The 17,733-nt window shown below is 59.2% G+C and overlaps 2 protein-coding genes across 7 annotated transcripts; both read right to left on the bottom strand.

The window, feature by feature from the left end:
* Positions 1-286: 286 nt before the first annotated feature.
* LOC101541991 (olfactory receptor 10H1-like) lies at positions 287-1,234 on the bottom strand. The gene has a single exon (XM_004616895.2). It carries the CDS (start codon positions 1,232-1,234, stop codon positions 287-289), a length of 948 nt encoding a protein of 315 aa, XP_004616952.2.
* Positions 1,235-8,630: 7,396 nt separating this feature from the next.
* LOC101542261 (leukotriene-B4 omega-hydroxylase 3-like) lies at positions 8,631-16,186 on the bottom strand. Of its 6 annotated transcripts, XM_055127892.1 has the most exons (13): positions 15,923-15,953; positions 15,469-15,659; positions 14,818-14,962; positions 12,552-12,605; positions 12,341-12,468; positions 12,079-12,200; positions 11,257-11,527; positions 10,751-10,817; positions 10,534-10,663; positions 9,305-9,438; positions 9,146-9,210; positions 8,964-9,046; positions 8,631-8,843 (listed from the first exon to the last, which is right to left on the bottom strand). In XM_055127892.1, the coding sequence occupies exons 2-13, from the start codon at positions 15,649-15,651 to the stop codon at positions 8,669-8,671; spliced, it is 1,557 nt and encodes a 518-aa protein (XP_054983867.1). In that variant the 5' UTR covers positions 15,652-15,659; positions 15,923-15,953; the 3' UTR covers positions 8,631-8,668. The 6 variants fall into 6 exon arrangements, with proteins under 6 accessions (XP_054983867.1, XP_054983871.1, XP_054983866.1 ...); XM_055127896.1 differs by lacking the exon at positions 14,818-14,962; XM_055127891.1 differs by lacking the exons at positions 14,818-14,962; positions 15,923-15,953 and adding an exon at positions 13,414-13,558 and having other exon boundaries at positions 15,469-15,763.
* Between the last annotated feature and the right edge of the window lie 1,547 nt (positions 16,187-17,733).

The following is a 17,733-nucleotide window of genomic DNA, read 5'->3' as shown; positions in this document are numbered from 1 at the left end:
GCGCTGATGCTCTCCACTTCTCCTGGCGGGGCGGGTTTACAGTGGGGGGTGTCAGCCCATGGGGGGGGCTGTGGGGGAGAACCGACACCAGAGGTGCTGGTACCCCCATCATGTTCTGATCCGGCGGGCCGGGTCTCTGAACTGGATCTCCCGTGTCGCCATGGACTATGTCTCGAGTGAGCAGCCACGAGTGTCTATACCAGAGCTCGCAAAGGTCGAGAGGCTGCTGGCTCATGGGCAAAGCTGCTGGCCAGGGGCAGCTGTTTCCAAGCCATTCCCAGCTGCTTCACCACTTTCCCGAGGAGGGTCTGCTGAAGAAGGTCTTGTGGATGGCGAGTTTCAGCTCCTTGTTGCGGAGGCTGAAGATGATGGGGCTGAGGAAGGGCGTGAGCACCGTGTAGGTGAAGCCCATCAGAGTGTCGCCCTCCAGGGACTGGGGCCCCTTGGGCTTGAGGTAGATGACCGAGGCGAAGCCGTAGTGCACCACGACCACGGTGAGGTGCGAGGCGCAGGTGGAGAAGGCCTTCCGCCGGCCCTCGGCCGAGGGGATCTTGAGGATGGTGGCCACAATGAAAGTGTAGGACAGGACAATGAGGAGGAAGCATCCGAGGAGGGTGGAGATGCACAGCAGGCCCACGCCCAGGGCCACCCAGGGCACCTCGTGTCCACATGCCAGCTTCAACAGGGGCGGCACGTGGCAAGCAAAGTGATGGACCTGATTAGGTCCACAGAACAAGAGGCTGAACACAGCCGCGGTCACCACGGAGCCCAGGACAGCGCCGCCTGCCCAGGACCCACCCACCAGGCAGCCACAGCCACGTGGGCTCATGAGCACGTGGTAATGCAGTGGGTGGCAGATGGCCACATAGCGGTCATAGCCCATGACGGTGAGCAGGAAGGAGTGGGTGAAGCCGAACGTGAAGGAGAAGAACATCTGGGCAGCACAGGCCCCTCGGGTGATGATGTGGCGGGTGGCCAGCAGGTCGGCCAGCATGCGGGGGATGATAGCAAAAGTGTAGAAGATCTCAGAGATGGACAGGGCACACAGGAAGAGGTACATGGGTGTGTGCAGGCTGCGCTCACTCCAGACAGTGGCCATGATGAGCAGGTTGCCCAGCAGCGTGAAGAGGTACATGAGCAGGAAGAGCAGGAAGAGGGGCAGCTGCAGGTGGGGGAAGGCGGAGAAGCCCACCAGGATGAACTCCGTCACCATGGACGCGTTGGCTCTCTGCATGGGTGCTGGCTGGGGACAGGGCAGGGCTCAGTTGGGGGCGGCCTGAGAGCTGCTCCATCCCGCCCGCCCCTCGGGATGCCGTGCTCTCTGTGTCCCCGAAGGCCTCTGCGTGTCAGTGTGGCCGAACCCCACCAAGAGCATGCCCACACCGCAGCTTTGGACAGAGGAGCAGGGTCCTGGTGTCCACCACACCCTGCTGGCCCCGGAGCCTGTCTCGGGCCCAGACACGGTCAGGGGGAGGCCTTGGCCACTGTGCTCACGGCCTCCCATGGCGACCATGGAGGGGACAGGTGGGGCCCTGTGAAGCTAAGATCGGAGCTGTGTGCCTGCAGGACGAGGGCACAGAATGTCTCCACCCTGGGGGGGCTGGACCAGGGTCCCCAGGGGACCTTGAGGACATGATGAAGGTGTACGAAAGACAGTGAGGAGCAAGCAGCCGAGGGGGCGGAGATGCACTCCAGGCTCACCCCAGGGCCACCAGGGGAACATCGCATCCATGCGTCCGCTTGGTAGCAGGAGGAGCTCAGGACATCTCGGGGGGGTACTGGGGGTGTGCATGGGTGGGTCTCCTGGGCTACCCCAGGGGCTTCAGGGAACATGGGGGCTCCTAGGGTCCTGCGGGTGGGGGCAAAGCTCAAGGTTCTGGGAGAAAATACCTTTTCATCTCTGTGAAATGTTTATTGATCTTTTGCCCTTAAACACGGCCCTCCCAGGGCTGCAGCGATAGCACAGCGGGTAGGGCGTTTGCCTTGCACATGGCCAACGTGGGTTCGATTCTCAGCATCCCATATAGTCCCCCGAGCACCTCCAGGAGTAATTCCTGAGTGTGGAGTCAGGAATAACCCTTGTGCATCACTGGGTGTGATCCCCCCCAAAAAAAGCAAAAAAAAAAAAACAGAAAATAAAACAAAACGAAAAAACACGGGCCCTGGTGGGGTGGGTGTATCACAGCCTCCTGAAATGGACTTTTCTGGCTGCCCTGGGAGGGGGAAAGACAGACACAGGACAAATGGATGGACACACAGACATTGAGACAGAGACAGACTGATTGGGGTCAGAGAGACGAATGTGCAGATAGACATACATGGATAAACGGACATGGAGGCAGTCAGTGGGACAGATGGATGCAGAGACAGGAGGGTGGACATACAGACATTGACAGAGATGGAGACGGACAGATGTGGATGCACAGAAGAGACACATAGACACCTCCCTTCCCTCATTCATCCTGAGTCCTGCCCCCACCCAGCTCACCCACCCCATCTCACCCACAACCGCCTGCCCCATCTCACCTGCCCCATCTCACTGTGCCCACCTGTCCCTACACCCCCTCCCAGGAGGGGTGATAATCTCCCGCACTCTTGGTCTCTCTTCTCTGCCTCCCTGACGGTGCCACAGCAGGTTTCTGCTGAGTGAGTGACAGTACAGGATTTAGGGGCCTGAGCAACCCTTCCCTCACCTGCCTGACAACCGTATCCTCAGGTAAAGCGAGTCCCCGCAGGTGAAGCCAGCTGAGTGGCTGTCCCAAGGTCTCTGAGCCAAACAGCTGCCACCACACACAGACAGGGAGACGCAGCAGCAGGCCTGGGCAATGGCCCTGCCCCAGTGAGCGGGGTGCACCCACAGCATCATTTATCACCCTGTGTCTGTCTGCGCCTAGCCTGCTGCCTCCCTCTGTGCCTGTGTGTGGAACAGCTGGGTCCCCCAGGAACCTCCGGGAAGGACACGGTGTCCCCACATCCCTCCCTCCCTGCGCCTGCTGGGTGTGCCAATTACCTGCCCTTCTCAGGGGGGGTCTCGCATGCTCAGAGGCTCCCAGAAGTGGGTGTCACGGCTGAGGTGGCCGGCAATCCCTGCTGTGGTCCCCGGGGAACGGGAAGCAGCTCCATGCCCCCACCCTCCTGGCCCCGAGAAGTGTCCTTCAAGTATTTTGCAACAGATAGCACTCACATGTTCACACACACACACACACACATGCACGCACACACACACATGTGCATGCATACACACACACACACACACACACACACATCTGCGCTGCTGTGGGTGCAGCATGCAGGCAGTGCTGCGCTGCTCCAGAGGCTTCTATTCTGCAAAGTAACAGAAGCCCAGGAGAAAGGAGTTTGTGGCGTTTGACTTTATTTTTGAAGTGAGTTTCACATTGTGTAAATTTCACTGCTTTATAAAATGAATCCAGAGGAAATAGCAAAGGTCAATAAACATGAAAAACAATTCTCTGCTGGAAAGCATGCTGTTCCCGAGGGAATTGTAGAGGCTCTCCACGGCAGGGCGTCACATGAAGCGAGTCAGAGTATGAGGGACGTGGACACCAAGAGATCTCACCGTGTGTGGAACGAGATGAGACGGGGGGAGTGCCAGTGTCGAACCCTTGGCCATGGCTTACAGAACTGCCAGCAAACCGGGGAAAGAGGGGAGGGGCTGACTATGGGAACAGAGGGACACCGGGATAGTGCTCCCTGTGCTGTTTGGTGACCATTTGCCTTAATACCATTACATCCATACTACCTAAATTATAGTAAAAAGTAGATATCTTTTGTTTGGGAGGGCACACCCAGTGATGCTCAGGTTTTACTCCTGATGGTGCTCAGGGGACCACATGGGGTGCCGGAAATCGAACCCAGATTGGCCATGTGTAAGGCAAGTCCCTCCCCACTATTGCTCTGGCCCAGTAAAAAATAATTAAAAACTAAAAGAAGCCTATTGAAGGATATGAAGCGCAAGCACATCTCCTGCAGCTTCCAGAACATTCCATGGCCCCAGTGGAGCTCTCTCCTCGTGAGCTCCTTATGGGCAGCCCCTCTCCAGCCGCTGACCACTCTTACCTGCTCCCTGACTGGGGAAGGGTCTGTCTCCTCTCTGGGGTCTGATGGGAGCAGGGCTATGTGCCCAGGTCTGTCCACAGGGGTTAAGCGTCCAGGATCCACCTGTACCTCGTTCATGGCTGGTCCTCCCCTCCTCAGCCCTCGTCTGCCCATGCACATCTGGGCTGCTTCCACCTTTCAGGCCGAGAGCTGTGTGGCCATGAATAACCATGATAAACATTACCCGGATATCGAAAGTGAGCCTTTGTTTAGATCCTTGTCCACTCCTTTGTGTAGCCGAAAGTGGAGTCATGGAATCACACTGTGATGCTCATTAGCTTTCCCGTGGGCGTAGCTGATCCTCACATTGTGTGTCTGGGTGCAACCCGCCGGCGCCTGTGGGCATTTGCCAGTGACCAGCCTGGGGTGGGGTCCAAGTTTGTTGGAGTGGATGTTGTTTCTCACTGGTGGCAGGGCTGACACTGGGGTAGAAGTTTACTATTGGTGATGGCCTCAGGCCATTAAACAGCACCCCCTGCCCTGCCCCCGTGGGCAATCTGAGGGAGGAGGCAAGACTCAGCCAGGAAGCAGAGTTCCCACACAAAATAATCCCAAGTAGATAAATACCAAGACACATTGAGAAAAAAATGGCAAAAACAAAGGACAGAGACAAAATCCTAAAGGCAAAAAGAAGAGCAAAGATTCAGATATAAGGGAAACCTCATAAGATTCACTCATTGTCAGATGGAAATCAGCGAGTAGGGAGAGAGCCCGACACATCCAACTCACCACGTGGAAGGGACACCCCAGCGAGTGCACAGCCTCACCACTCAGAGTCGAAGGGAAAAAAATCTTTGCATCTAGACAACAGTTCAAGGAATTCTTGGCCATGAAACCAACTTTGCCTGAACTAAAGGATCTTCTATAAAAGCAGAGAAACTCTTTAGTTTCTTTATAGTAAAATAGTTAACTCTAAATTCAATTGGAATAGTAAATACTTAAAAATATATAAACCTCAAAAGTTCAGGTCCATATGGGTTCCTACCAAATGTATTTTTTCTAACAAGTCTTGTTTCTGGCTTTCTCAAGTTCTTCAAAGTTTTGAAGAAACAAGAATTCTTGTTCTTGGGGCTGGAGCGATAGCACAGCGGGTAGGGCGTTTGCCTTGCACGCGGCCGACCCGGGTTCGAATCCCAGCATCCCATATGGTCCCCTGAGCACCGCCAGGGGTGATTCCTGAGTGAAGAGCCAGGAGTGACCCCTGTGCATCGCCGGGTGTGACCCAAAAAAACCAAAAAAAAAAAAAAAAAAGAATTCTTGTTCTTGGCAAAAGTTGCTTTGAGGAGCTGGAGCAATAGCACAGCGGGTTTGCCTTGCGCGTGGCCAACCCGGGTTTGATTCCCAGCATCCCATATGGTCCCCTGAGCACCGCTAGGGGTAATTCCTGAGTGCAGAGCCAGGAGTGAGCCCTGTGTATTGCCGGGTGTGACCCAAAAAGAAAAAAAAAGTTGCCTTGATATGAAAAGCAAATGGAAACATCACCCAAAAATTAAAATACAGTTAGAAATCCCAAAATCCCAAAAAGACTGATTGTGCGCAATTGATACACTGAATTCGGAAAATCTGACAAAACAGGCTACCCACTAATGCCTCTAATATCTGAAACAAAACTGGGAGCACTGACCAGAAAAAGTGGGCAAGAAAAATAAGTTAAAGGGACTCACATCTGAAGAAAAGTTCAACTACTATTATTTGCAGGCAACACAATAGCATACAAAAATCAGTGTGGAAACACCCAAAAGGAGAGAGAGAGCAAAAGGGAATGCCCTGCCACAGAGGCGAGGTGGGATGGAGGGGATGGGGAGGGGGTGGTGGTGGTGGAAGGGGTGCTGGGACCATTGGTGGTGGAAAATGGGCACTGGTGGAGGGATGGGTACTCGATCATTGTCTGACTGAAACGCAAGCACGAAAGTTTGTAAGTCTGTAACTACCTCGAGGTGATTCACTAAAAAAAATTAAAAGAAAAACAGCATGGAAACAACTCAAATGTGCAGTGACAATGACAGATGAGTAAATAAAGAAGTGATGACCAAGATATATAGTAGAATACTACAGAGTCATCAAAAAAATGACTTTGCTGCTACAGACTTGGAACTGGAAGGGATCACGATGAGCAAAATAAGCTAGGACAAAGAAAGCTGCCAGATGATCTCATCCAGAGATGGCATCCAAAGACCCCAACAGCCCACTAGGAGTGATCCCTGAGGGTAGAGGTAGGATTAAGCCCTGAGCAACCACAAAATTTGGTTAAAATATAGCACTATATAGCAACTATAGAACAACTGCTGTCCTGTTGTTCATTGATTTGCTCGAGCAGGCTCCAGTAACGTCTCCATTGTGAGACTTGTTGTTACTATTTTTGGCATATTGAATACACATAGGTAGATTTCCAGGCTCTGCCGTGCGGGTGGGATACTCTCAGTAGCTTGCCGGGTTCTCTGAGAGGGATGGAGGAATCGAACCCAGGCCGGCAGCATGCAAGGCAAACGCCCTACCTACTGTGCTATCGCTCCAGCCAGTTAAAAAATAGTGTTCAAAACCCCAAACCCTTAGATTCTGATGACAGAACTAATGTGGGGTGGGCGGGGTGGGGGTGGGACAGGAAGGGTGAGAATTGACAGGGAAGGAAGTGTTGAAATTGGTGGAAGGACATTGGCACAATTGTGGTCCTATTGCACCCCAATCATGTTGACACTTTTACAAACCAATGTCACCTTAGTAAAAACTGAAAAGCAAGGGGCCGAAGTGATAATGCAGCAGGGAGGGCGTTTGCCTTGTATATGGCTGACCTGGGTCAATTCCTGGCATCCCACAGGGTCTCCTGAGCACTACCAGGAATAATTCCTGAGTGCAGAGCCAGGAGCCAGCCCTGAGCATCCCCAGGTGTGGCCCTCCAAAAAAAAGAAAGAAAAAAAAAAGAAAAGTAAAGTAAATCCAGTGCCCAAATGTTCCACCCATGAAGACCAACCCCCTTCTCTGCTCCCTGCTCAGGTTGGCCCACCTGTCTGACCCAGTGTTCCCCGTTCTTCAGTTACTGGACACAATTTTTATTTATTTATTTTAGTTTTGAGGCCACACCCGGAGATGCTCAGGGCTTTCTCCTAGGTTCTGCCCTCAGGAATGAGTCCTACCTGGGCTCAGGGGACTGTGTGGAATGTCAGGGATCAAACCCGGGTCAGCCGGAGCCAGACAAATGCCCTCCCACTGTCCTCTTGCTCCGGCCCACCCGCTTCCCCATCCCTGGTCTGGGCTCAGTCCCTGGTGGCAAAGGCCTACAGCACCATGGCTGACCCTGGGGTTCATTGAGTCTCCACTAATGAGGCAGAGCTGACAATGTGTGTCAACTTTTAATGAGCCCCAGGAGTCTCTGGGAGTCTTGCTGCTGGTTAAGAACCAAGCGAAATTGCACTGGCACTCAGGCGGCTGTGCCGGTGAGAGGCTACCAGGGCACGATCTGGCCCCCGGCTGGTCCCGCAGGTGCATCTCATCAGCACAACCTCCATGCCAGCAACGGGGACAGACTCCCATGGGGACGTGCCAAAGGGCCAGCAGGGGGCACAGGTGCAGACAGGCTCAGGGGGAGCGGCCGTGCCCTGCAGTGTCCTAATGTGAGCAAACTCAGGAATGAGCAGCCCGTTCTTTGTGAGTGTTCAGAAGGGGGACAGAGTGGCAGGACAGCGGGGAACATGTTTATTTCACACCCCGCATCCCACAGAGTCCCCAGCACTGACATGAGTGAAGACTCCATGGCACACACCGGGCACCATCCCACCCACATTTGCTCCCGTGTCCCCACCCGTGCCTGGCAACTCATCTCCAGGAGACACTTTCTGGTTTGCTGCGTCTGCTTCTCCGTGGGCCACACCAACTGTGCTCAGGGTCACTCTGGCTGGGCACGGGCAGGTGCAGCCGGGCGCACGGCAGAGGCTCTCCCCAGCCCTGACCTGAGGTTTTTAGGATGCTTCTAATTTTTGTTTTGGAGCCACACCCGATGGTGCTCAGGATCACTCCTGGTGGAGCTCCGGGACTATATGTGGTGTCGGGGATCGGACCTGGCTGGTTCCATGCCAGGAGAGTGCCCGCCCCAGGGTACAGTGGCTCTTACCCCTGTCCTGAGGTTCCTGACCCCCTGGTGCCCCGCCACAGCAGGGATCCCATCCCCTGCATGCCCTGCGGCGCTGTTTCCTTACCTGGCATCCAGCCCCGTCATTCCCAAAGACCCGGCCGGCCCTCAGCTGGCCTCTGTCCCCACACATTCCCCAGCTGTGCCGGCTGACGCAAGGAGATGGACACAAGTTTTCACACCCCCCAGCAGCCCCGAGTCTGTGCATGGGGCGGGACTGACTCACCAGATCTGACTGCCATGGCACCCTCCCACTCTGGAGGACACTGTGTTCAGCAGGAAGCTGAGAGGTCCTCAGAGCCGCAGCCAGGCCCTGGGGGCTCAGAGCCCTCCCAGCCCCCCGACCAGGGCCCCGCGGGCAGGACGAGACACAGGCAGGGGAGCACACAGCTTTATTCTCTCTCAGGCGTCCACACAGGGTCAGCACGGTCAGCAGGCCTGGTCCAGTGGCTCCAGTCGCAGCCACAGCCCACCCTCGGCCCGCAGGATGAGCTCCGGCTTCCGGCGCGGCTCCTGCTCGTCGGGCAGCACGCGGAACCGCAGCAGCGTCAGCGCCAGCACTACCTTCATCTCGGCCATGGCGAACGTCTGCCCGATGCAGTTCCTGGGACACAGGCTCGTGCAGTGGGCAGCCGAGGACCCCCACACTCCCTGTCCAAACCCCCAGGGGGAGGGGGCAACACTGAGGGGCCTCTGCTGCCCCTGCCAGATGCCCCCAGCTCACCTGGGCCCCGCAGAGAAGGGGATGAAGGCCAGCGGTGACCTGTCCTCCATGTTCTCTGGCTGGAAGCGGAAGGGGTCGTACACCTGGGGTGGTGGTGAAACAGGGCTGATGGGGAGGCCTCGCCACCTGGGGGGACCCGCCCACCCAAGGACCCAGAGAGGACACACAAGAAGATACAGCACCTCAGGGTCTGGCCACACAGAAGGGTTGTGGTGGGTCCCGAAAATACTGATGAGACAGATGACACCTGCGGGGAGCAGGCAGTGAGGGCCTCACCGCCCCGCCCCACCTCCACACCTGCGTGTCCCCTCCCTCACCCCCGTTCATGCCAGATGCAGCACCTTTGGGGATGACCCGGCCATCCGGAAGAGGCACGTCTTGAGAGCAACAGCGAGAGACAACAGTGACAGGCGGGTGCAGGCGGAGACTTTCCTTGATGCACATGGTCAGGAAGGGCAGCGAGGCCAGGTCGTCCCTGCACACAAATTTACCTCACCCCTGCACAGACCCACCTCACCCCTGCACACAGACCAGCCCCACCCAGCCATAGACCAGCCTCATCCCTACACAGAAACTTGCCTCACTCCTGCACAAACCTGAATCACTCCTAAACACAGAGCAGCCTCACCCCTGCACATGGACCAGCCTCACCCCTGAACATATCCACCTCACCCCTGCACACAGACCCGCCTCACACCTGCACACAGACCCACCTCACCCCTGCACACAGAGCAGCCTCATCCCTGCAAAGACCTGCCTCACTCTTGCACACAGACACACATTACCCCTGCACAGACCTGCCTCCTTCCTACACACAGACCCGCTTCACCCCTGCACAGATCCACCTCACCCCTGCACACAAACCCATTGCCACGCCCCTGCACACAGACCCACCTCACCTCTTCACACAGATGTGCGTCACCCCTGCATACAGACCCGCCTCAACCCTGCACACAGACCCACCTCACCCCTGTACAGATCCACCTCACCCTTTCACACAGACATGTCTCACCCCTGCATACGAACCTGCTTCACCCCTGCACACAGACTAGCCTCACTCCTGCACACAAACCAGCCTCACCTGGGCACAGACCTGCCTCACCCCTGCACAGATCCACCTCACCCCTGAACACAGACCTGCCTCACCCCTTTACACAGAGGTGTCTCACCCCTGCACACAGACCAGCCTCACCCGGGCACGATCCGCCTCACCCCTGCACAGATTCACCTCATCCCTGCACACAGACCCACCTCATCTCTGCACAGATCCGCCTCACCCCTGCACACAGACATGCCTTACCCCTTCATACAGACGTGGTTCACCCCTGCATACAAACCCACCTCACCCCTGCACAGACCAGCCTCACCCCTTCATACAGATGTGTCTCACCCCTTCATATAGACCCGCCTCACCCCTGCACAGACCAGCCTCACCCCTGCACACAGACTCGTCTTACTCAGGCACAGGCCTGCCTCATCCCTGCACAAGACCCACCTCACCGGGCACAGACCCATGTCACTGGGCACAGACCCGCCTCACCCACTGGGCCTGCTCCCCGGCCCGGCTCACCACTCCAGCTCCTGGGGCACCCGGCCCCGAAGCAGCGCTCCCACTTCCTGCCGGCAGCGCTCCTGGTGCTCCGGGTGCTTCGCCAGGTTGAACAGGACCCAGGACAGGCCGCTGGCCGTGGTGTCATGGCCTGGGGGCAGTGTCCGTGTCAGGCCAGGGAGGGCGGGAGCTGTAGGGTCTGCACCAGGGGGTAGGGGACAGGGTAGAGGGTGCTCACCCTCGAACATGAAGGTGTCAGCTTCGGCCCGGATGTCTTCGTCTGACAGCTGCTTCCCGTCCTCATCCTGGGGAGCCGCCACTGAGGTCACTGTGACCCAGGAGCCCACCCAGGGCCCCTCCCCGGCCCAGAGCTCCCGCTTGTGCAACCCAGTTTCCCCAGAAGGGAAAAGCGTTTACGGAGATGGGCAGAGACAGGGCACAGACCCTCCCCTGCGGAGACGTGCTGCTGTGAACTTGCGGCTGCGCCTCCCCCGCCAGAGCTCTGACACACCCCAGGGCATGCTCCCCGGCCCCCACCAGACAGCAGAGACAGACGCAGCCGTGCCGGGGCAGGATCAGGCTCCCACAGTGAGAGGAGTGCGGGGTACAGGCTGGGGGCCCGGATACAGACGGATGCTGGGCAGTGGGGGGGAGGTGCGGACACATCTGGCTCTGCCCAGGTGGCTCCTCCGCCGCCCCACTCGCCCTCCCGCTCCCCCACAGCGCCAGGCCCACCCAGCCCACCTGGGCCAGCAGAAGCACATCGATGAAGTCCAGCGTCTTGGCCTTGGCCTTGACCCTGAGGAAGTCGCGGGAGCCCTGGGCGAGGAGGGCCTGGCGCCGCTCATGGATGACGGCGTCTGTGAAAGCGTGCACCAGGCGGCAGGCTCGGCGGAAGCGCCGCCCGTCGGCCGTGAGGTGGTACAGCAGGTCCCAGTGCAGGTGGAGCTGCTGGTGCCGCTTGGCCACCAGCGCGCTGAGTTCCAGGATGGCGGCGATGTACTCGCTGGGCTTCCTGAGGACCGTGGGGGTGGGGTCAGGCTCTCCCGTGCCCTGCAGAGGCCAAGAGCCCCAACAGGAGACCCTGCATAACAGGCACATGCATGCACACACATGTGTACTCATGCACAGGGCATCCAGACATGTACACAGAAATGCACATGTGCATGCACAGGGAAATGTATACACCCAGGTAGACAGGCACACACATGTGCGTGCAGACAAGCATGCACACATGAACACATTCACATGGGCAAACACACTTTCCCAGGGATGTTTGCAGCCTCAGGATGAAATCCAGCCGCCACAGCACACCTGCTCTCCCCAACTGCTCCCACTTCCTGCCCAGCCCCCATGGGGCTGCCCCATGCCTGGAGCACCTCATCTGGTTATTGCATTAGCTTCAGGCGCTCCCACTGGTGCCCAGGATCCAGTGGGGCTCCACCTGGCCGGCCACCTTTCAGCCCCCACATCACTCCTGGGCCCCCACAAGGACCGCACAGCGCTGAACCCTCGGGAACCCTCCGGGCTGAGCACTCCCCCTCGCCCACCCGCATGAGCACGCACTCCTGACAGTTGCTGTCGAAACTGAAGACGCACTTCTGCAGGCTGTCCAGCGTCATGAGGCTCACGTGCTCGAACATGTCCAGGCGGGAGCTGCCCCCTGACAGCAGGCGTGCCCACTTGGCCTGGAAGGGGGGGGCAGGCTGGGACTGGCGCCCCTTGTTGGGCCCCTGAACTGTCAGCTTGGTCTGGGAGAGACACTCCCACCGGCTCTCAGTATAGGGGGCGGGTCCACCCCGGCCACGCCGGAGCCCGCGCTGCTCACATGCATGGTGTCCGTGCTCTGGCTGAAGATCTTCACGTAGGGCTTCAGGATGTTGAAGTGGAAGGCGGGCGTTAGCAGGCGGCGGTGCCGGCCCCACTTGTCCCCTGCACTCAGCAGCAGCCCGTCCCCTGCAGGGGCAGAGGTGAGGAGAGGTTGGGAGCACCTTCCCGCACCCCCGAGGCGGCCCCCGGCCCTGAGCCCAGACACTCACCCAGCCAGGGCTTCAGGAAGCTGTAGAAGAGCATGTCCTTGGGGGCGACCTCAGCTAAGGAAGGGCGACATCAGGGGTCGTGGGGGCTCCAGGAGAGGTCTGCACCCCTCCCTGCCCACCCACTACAGGGCCCAGGGCAGAGGGAGCAGGGAGGGGAGGCGGGGCCAGACCAGACTGCAGCTGACTGGAGTCAGGCAGCATGGCCCACACAGTTAACATGGCCCCACATGGCTTCTACATGGCCTCCATGGCACAGCATGGCACACACAGCCTGACACGGCTCCCACATAGCACAGCATGTCTGGGCACACATGCACAAAGCCCTCTGCAGGCCGCCTCTTCAGTCGCCCGGCCTCACTGATAGCCCTGAGACGTCAGTCCCGCGTGTGAGCAGGCACCGGCATAGGCCCACATGCGGATGTGCCCCTGACTCACACGGAGACCCCCACAGCCTCGGCACATCCTGCAGGTGGGCCTGGCACAGCTCAGACTCGCCCCCATGCCACCCACCTGCAGCTGCCTCCAGCCGGAGCAAAATCAGCTCAATACGACAGACACACAGACACACAAAGGCACAGAGAGACAGACACACAGACAAATAGACACATAAACACACATATTGACAGACTCAGAGAGAGACACAGACGTGCAGACAGACATACAAACATGCACAGACACAGGGACACATAGGCACAGAGACAGACTGAGAGAAAGATACACAGACGCACAGGAAGATGTACAGACGCTTCCCCAAGGCCTGGACAGACCAGCACAGGTGTGCACAGCACGAGTGCCCTCGTGAGCAGATACAGCCATGGGCAAAAGTGTCCAGAGGACACCGAGGCAGGCTGCCCCCAGGTACCTGGGGCAAAGAGTACAGGCTTGATGCAGGTGGGGCAGAAGATTCGGATGACAGCGTGGCAGGGCCCCACCCACCAGCAGCAGACGTCCCCATAGGTGCTGGCCAGCCCCTGTGTGTACTGAAGGCCCTTCTCCGAGCTCTGAATCTGTGGGACAGACAGTGCTCACGGCCCTTTAGGTGGCCAGAAGGACAGACAGATGACCAGAACCTGGCTTGCTTCGAGGATCCGCGGTCCGGCCTGCACCCTCACAGCCAGCAGGAACGGGTGGGAGCTCCCTCTGACTCCACACCACGTCTTTGCTCTATGCCCAGGTCAGGTGATGCCCACCCGCAGACGTGCTGGCCGCAGCCTGCTCAGGGTCCGGCCCTGGCGTGTCCTGCTGCAGACCCAGCACGAGCAGCGTCCAGCATCTGTGTGAGGGACAATCAGAGGCACTCCCCAGTGAGGGATGGAGCCCCGGTTAGGTCACAGGAAAGAAGTGTCCTGCAGAGTTTTCTGGAACAGCCAGGGAAATTTCACTTTCCATGGGGCTGAGCGCCCAGGTTCATCTTTTCCAGGCCAAGAGTCAGCAAGACCATGAAGAAAGATTTTCAGGACAGCATTGGCAATCTGGATCCCGCTGTGCCTGAAGGCCACTGTCCCTGAACTAGAGGGTTGAGAGACGGACCCTGGAGCCTCCCTGGCTAGCAGTGCCGGAGACCTGGCTCCAGCTGTGACTGACCCCGCATTTTCTTGATTGGGACAAAGGAAAAGTTTCCATTTCTTTGTGTACCCCTTTTGGAGTTGAAATCCCACACTTCCAACTGAGGGTGACCTTGACAGAGAAAGAATGCTGGGCACAGCCCTGGGGTCGCCCGGCATCTCTGTGCCAGTATCCCAGCATGTGTGGGATGCTGTCCACTACCCTGGTCTGCTGGGTTCTGCTAGAGAGGGCCTCAGGGGGTGCAGACACTTTGGGGCCTGAGTCCCAGGAGTATGTTGGAGCCTGGAGCCAAGGGGTGAAGGGGGACAGAGGAGCCAACCCCCAGAGGCCAAGCTTGGCTCTGACCCCCACCAGCTGGAGACCCTGTTGCTGTGGTGCTGGTCAGTTCTCTCTGCTCATTGTTCCATGACTCCTCCTCCAGGAAGCCCACCCCAGCTTTGCTTCTCCACAGTCACCGCCAGCTGCCTCTGGCCCCTTCCTAGCTCTGCCCAAGACTGGGGGCTTGGTTCCTGAAGGACGGGGAGGGTCAGTGTGCATGCAGGGAGGAAGGGAGGAGGGCAGGGGGTCAGAGTGCATGCAGGGACAGGGAGGTGGTTGGAGAGGGAGAAAGGGCCGGGGTCCTGCAGGGAGGCATGAAACTGGGTGGAGGCTGGACCCCCAGAGTGCCACAGCACCCGCCACCTCAAGCCCTGCCGGGTACCTGAGGCGTTGGTGACAGGCCGGACTACGTCAGGGTGGCAGAGGGTGACGAGGGGGAGAACAGGGCCCAGCCACAGCATGAAGCCCTGGCAGTGGGCGGCCACCATCTGGGTGATGCTCCGCAGGCCCTGCTCCGTGGGGTGGATCTGCAGGGAGGGGGCGCCATGCTGGGGGTCTCACAGAGCGCAGGGACATGGGTCTGCGGGACATGGGTCTGCCCAGTTCACACTGGGCCACTGTGCCCTGTGCCCGTCCCACGAGCTGCAGAGCCCTGTGCTGCGGGTGAGCAGGAACCATGGGCAGGCGGGGCCCGGCAGGAGTTGGGGGCCCGAAAGGGGAAGTGATAACCCACATTTTCCAGTTGGGCAACTTCCCTGTTGAGACACCTGGGGGAGGAGTAGACAGGGCTGGGGGCTCTGGGCAGGCAGGGAGGGGTCCGTGGAGGGATGTGGGACCTGGGAGTCCACCGGGCCAGGAGCTGCGCCCAAACGCGGGGACACGGCAGCTAGGCAGAGACCAGCAGAGGATGAGGGAGAAGTAAGGGGCCCAACCCGCTCACAGCCTGGTTCCTGACCCCTGACCCCTGACCCTGACACCGGCACCCTGCCGCAGGTCCTCACGCCCCCAACACCCGGCCCCTGGCTGCACTCACCAGGCCCAGGTGCCCCCAGAACCAGCTCCGCCTGGGGGGCTGCGGGAAGCAGCGCAGACGCCAGCACAGGTCCCAGAAGGCCCAGGCCCAGGCCAGGACATGGGCCAGCAGCCAGGCAGCCCCGGTCAGCAGCAGCAGCGGCCACAGGGCCGGGCCCAGCCAGGTCAGGCTCGCCGGCAGCATCGTGCAGGCTGGGGGATGATGAACGCAGGGGGGTGGGGGGGCTGGAGGCAGAGACAGGCCTCAGGCAGGGGACAGGAGCGAGGAGAGATGGAGAAAACTCAGGGCGAGCGGGGAGACGGACGTTCACCCACAGGACCCAGGGCAGCCATCCACCCCTGGCCCCTGCCCCCGTGCGTCTGCCCAGCCCAGTCCCCCACTTTGTGGGGCGCCCACCCCTCCCTTTCCCCCCTCCCCCAGCCCCCTGCCCAGCCGGGTACCCCTGGTGGAGAACCTTTCCACAGCTCCTGAGTCCTCCTGTGGGAAGTGTCTGCCCTTGTCCCCTTGTGGGGCGCTGGCACAGGGCAGCAGTGACCAATGGGCACACAGGTCTCTCTCCTCCCCGCAGGCAGCCTGCCCAGGCAGGGGAGGGGCCACTGCTGCCAGGCCCAGGCAGGGTCACTGCAGGGAGGCCTGGTCCCTCCCCCAGGCCAGGCGGCCACCGTCCCCTCAATCTGCACTGGGGCACCAGCCGCCTTGCTCCATAGTGGCCGGCACTGAGCGTCATGCTCAGTGCAGAAGAGGAAGGAGGGGCCCGCACGCTGGGGCCTGGGCACAGGGCAGCAGCTCAGGGCCAGCGTCCAGGGCTGGGCTGAGCAGGAACAAAGGAACCGGCCTGGCCGGAGATTACTCGCGCAGGTTCTGGCCATGGATCCCGTGGGAAGAGTCCCGGCCAGCGCAGTGCAGTCTGTGGGGGGTCCCGAATGTCCACCTGGACGCCAAGTTCTATGTTCACGCACAAAGTCACATGCATGCAAAGACCTGCACACACACAGACGTGCACATGTGCCCCCATGGGCATACGGGCGCGTCTCTGCACCGCCTCACACACAGCCACACGCGCACCTGTGTGGGTTCCCGGGCGGAAACTGACCCCGGGTCCTGGTATTCCCAAAGTTTCCACCAGATAGCGCCATTGACACGCTCAGGGGGGAGTAGCCCAGGGGCAATCTCGGGACAAGGGGCCTGGGTGAGAGCCTGGCAGGTGTTGCCAGGCTGGAAAGGGCGGGGGAGGGGGGTGGGGGGTCGGGGCTCGAGGCAGAGACTCCTCAAAGCCCCACAGCTACTGAGCTGCAGTAAGTAGCTCACTAGTAAGGTAAGGGCCCTGATCGGCAGCTCACACCTGCGGGTCCCTGGCTGGAGAATGTGGGTTTGGGAGCCCATGACGGACACCCCAACTCCTGGAAGCTCCTGTGCCCTGAGCTGGCCTGTGGGCATGGGCACAGAGCCCTGGTGTCCCCACCTGCAAGCCCCCCCGCCCCGAGCTCCATATACCACACCTGAAATGGGCCTCTCTTGCCTACACGTGGATACGCAGAGGGGTGACAGCACCCCACCTCCCACAGGTGACAGAAAATCTGCTCCTGGCCTTTTAGACCCCATGGAAACCTCACGTTTCCTGTTACCGGGGATCAAACTCCCACTTCTCAATGGCAAAGCTGGACGATTTCCCAGCTTCAAAGGTTAATCATTGACCTTAAAGGGGCTGGAGCCATGGTACCGTGGGAAGACGCTTGTCTTGCGTGCAGTCGACCTGGGTTTGATCCCCGGTCTCCCACGGGGTCCCCCAAGCACTGCCGGGAGTGATCCCTGAGTGCAGAGCCCTGAACAGTGCCAGGTATGATCCCAAAACAAACCAAAAAGGTAAATCATAATAATAACGGACCTTAAAAAGGCAGCAAACATCTGGAGAGACAGGACACAGGGCCAGAGAGCAGCCGAGCAGGTCTGTATTATTTCTGAGGCGTGTTTGGCAGAGCCGGGCCAGTGGCACAGAGGGACTAGGAGGAAAACTGTCTCTGCACTCAGGGCACACCCCAACGAGCATCAGGAAGGGCCAGAGGGTCAGGTGAGGTCCACCTCCCGTGAGCCCTATCTGCGCCCATGGTAGCCCCCCGTGGAGCGGCCACAGCCAAGCCAACAGCAGCAGACTTTAGAGTCAGCGTCAGGAGGCCGTCCTGTGGCACCTTGAACACAAACCCACCAGGGCGCCCCTCCACATCCCCCCCCCCGCCCCTGCTCCTCCCTCTCAGGCTCTCCTGCGGC

This window comes from Sorex araneus, chromosome 2 (genome assembly GCF_027595985.1).
Source record: "Sorex araneus isolate mSorAra2 chromosome 2, mSorAra2.pri, whole genome shotgun sequence".
Lineage (NCBI taxonomy): Eukaryota > Metazoa > Chordata > Mammalia > Eulipotyphla > Soricidae > Sorex > Sorex araneus.
Note: the sequence above shows the minus strand (reverse complement) of the source record. Positions and strands in the feature narration are given on the sequence as shown.

Coding starts and splice junctions, on each gene's coding strand:
- LOC101541991 (XM_004616895.2), bottom strand. CDS start 1,234: ATGCAGAGAGCCAACGCGTCCATGGTGACGGAGTTCATCCTGGTGGGC.
- LOC101542261 (XM_055127892.1), bottom strand. CDS start 15,651: ATGCTGCCGGCGAGCCTGACCTGGCTGGGCCCGGCCCTGTGGCCGCTG. Junction 12,606..14,817: donor GCCTGTCACCAACGCCTCAG/GTACCCGGCAGG, acceptor GCCCTTCCTTAG/CTGAGGTCGCCCCCAAGGAC. Junction 11,528..12,078: donor TTCGACAGCAACTGTCAGGA/GTGCGTGCTCAT, acceptor CACGGTCCTCAG/GAAGCCCAGCGAGTACATCG.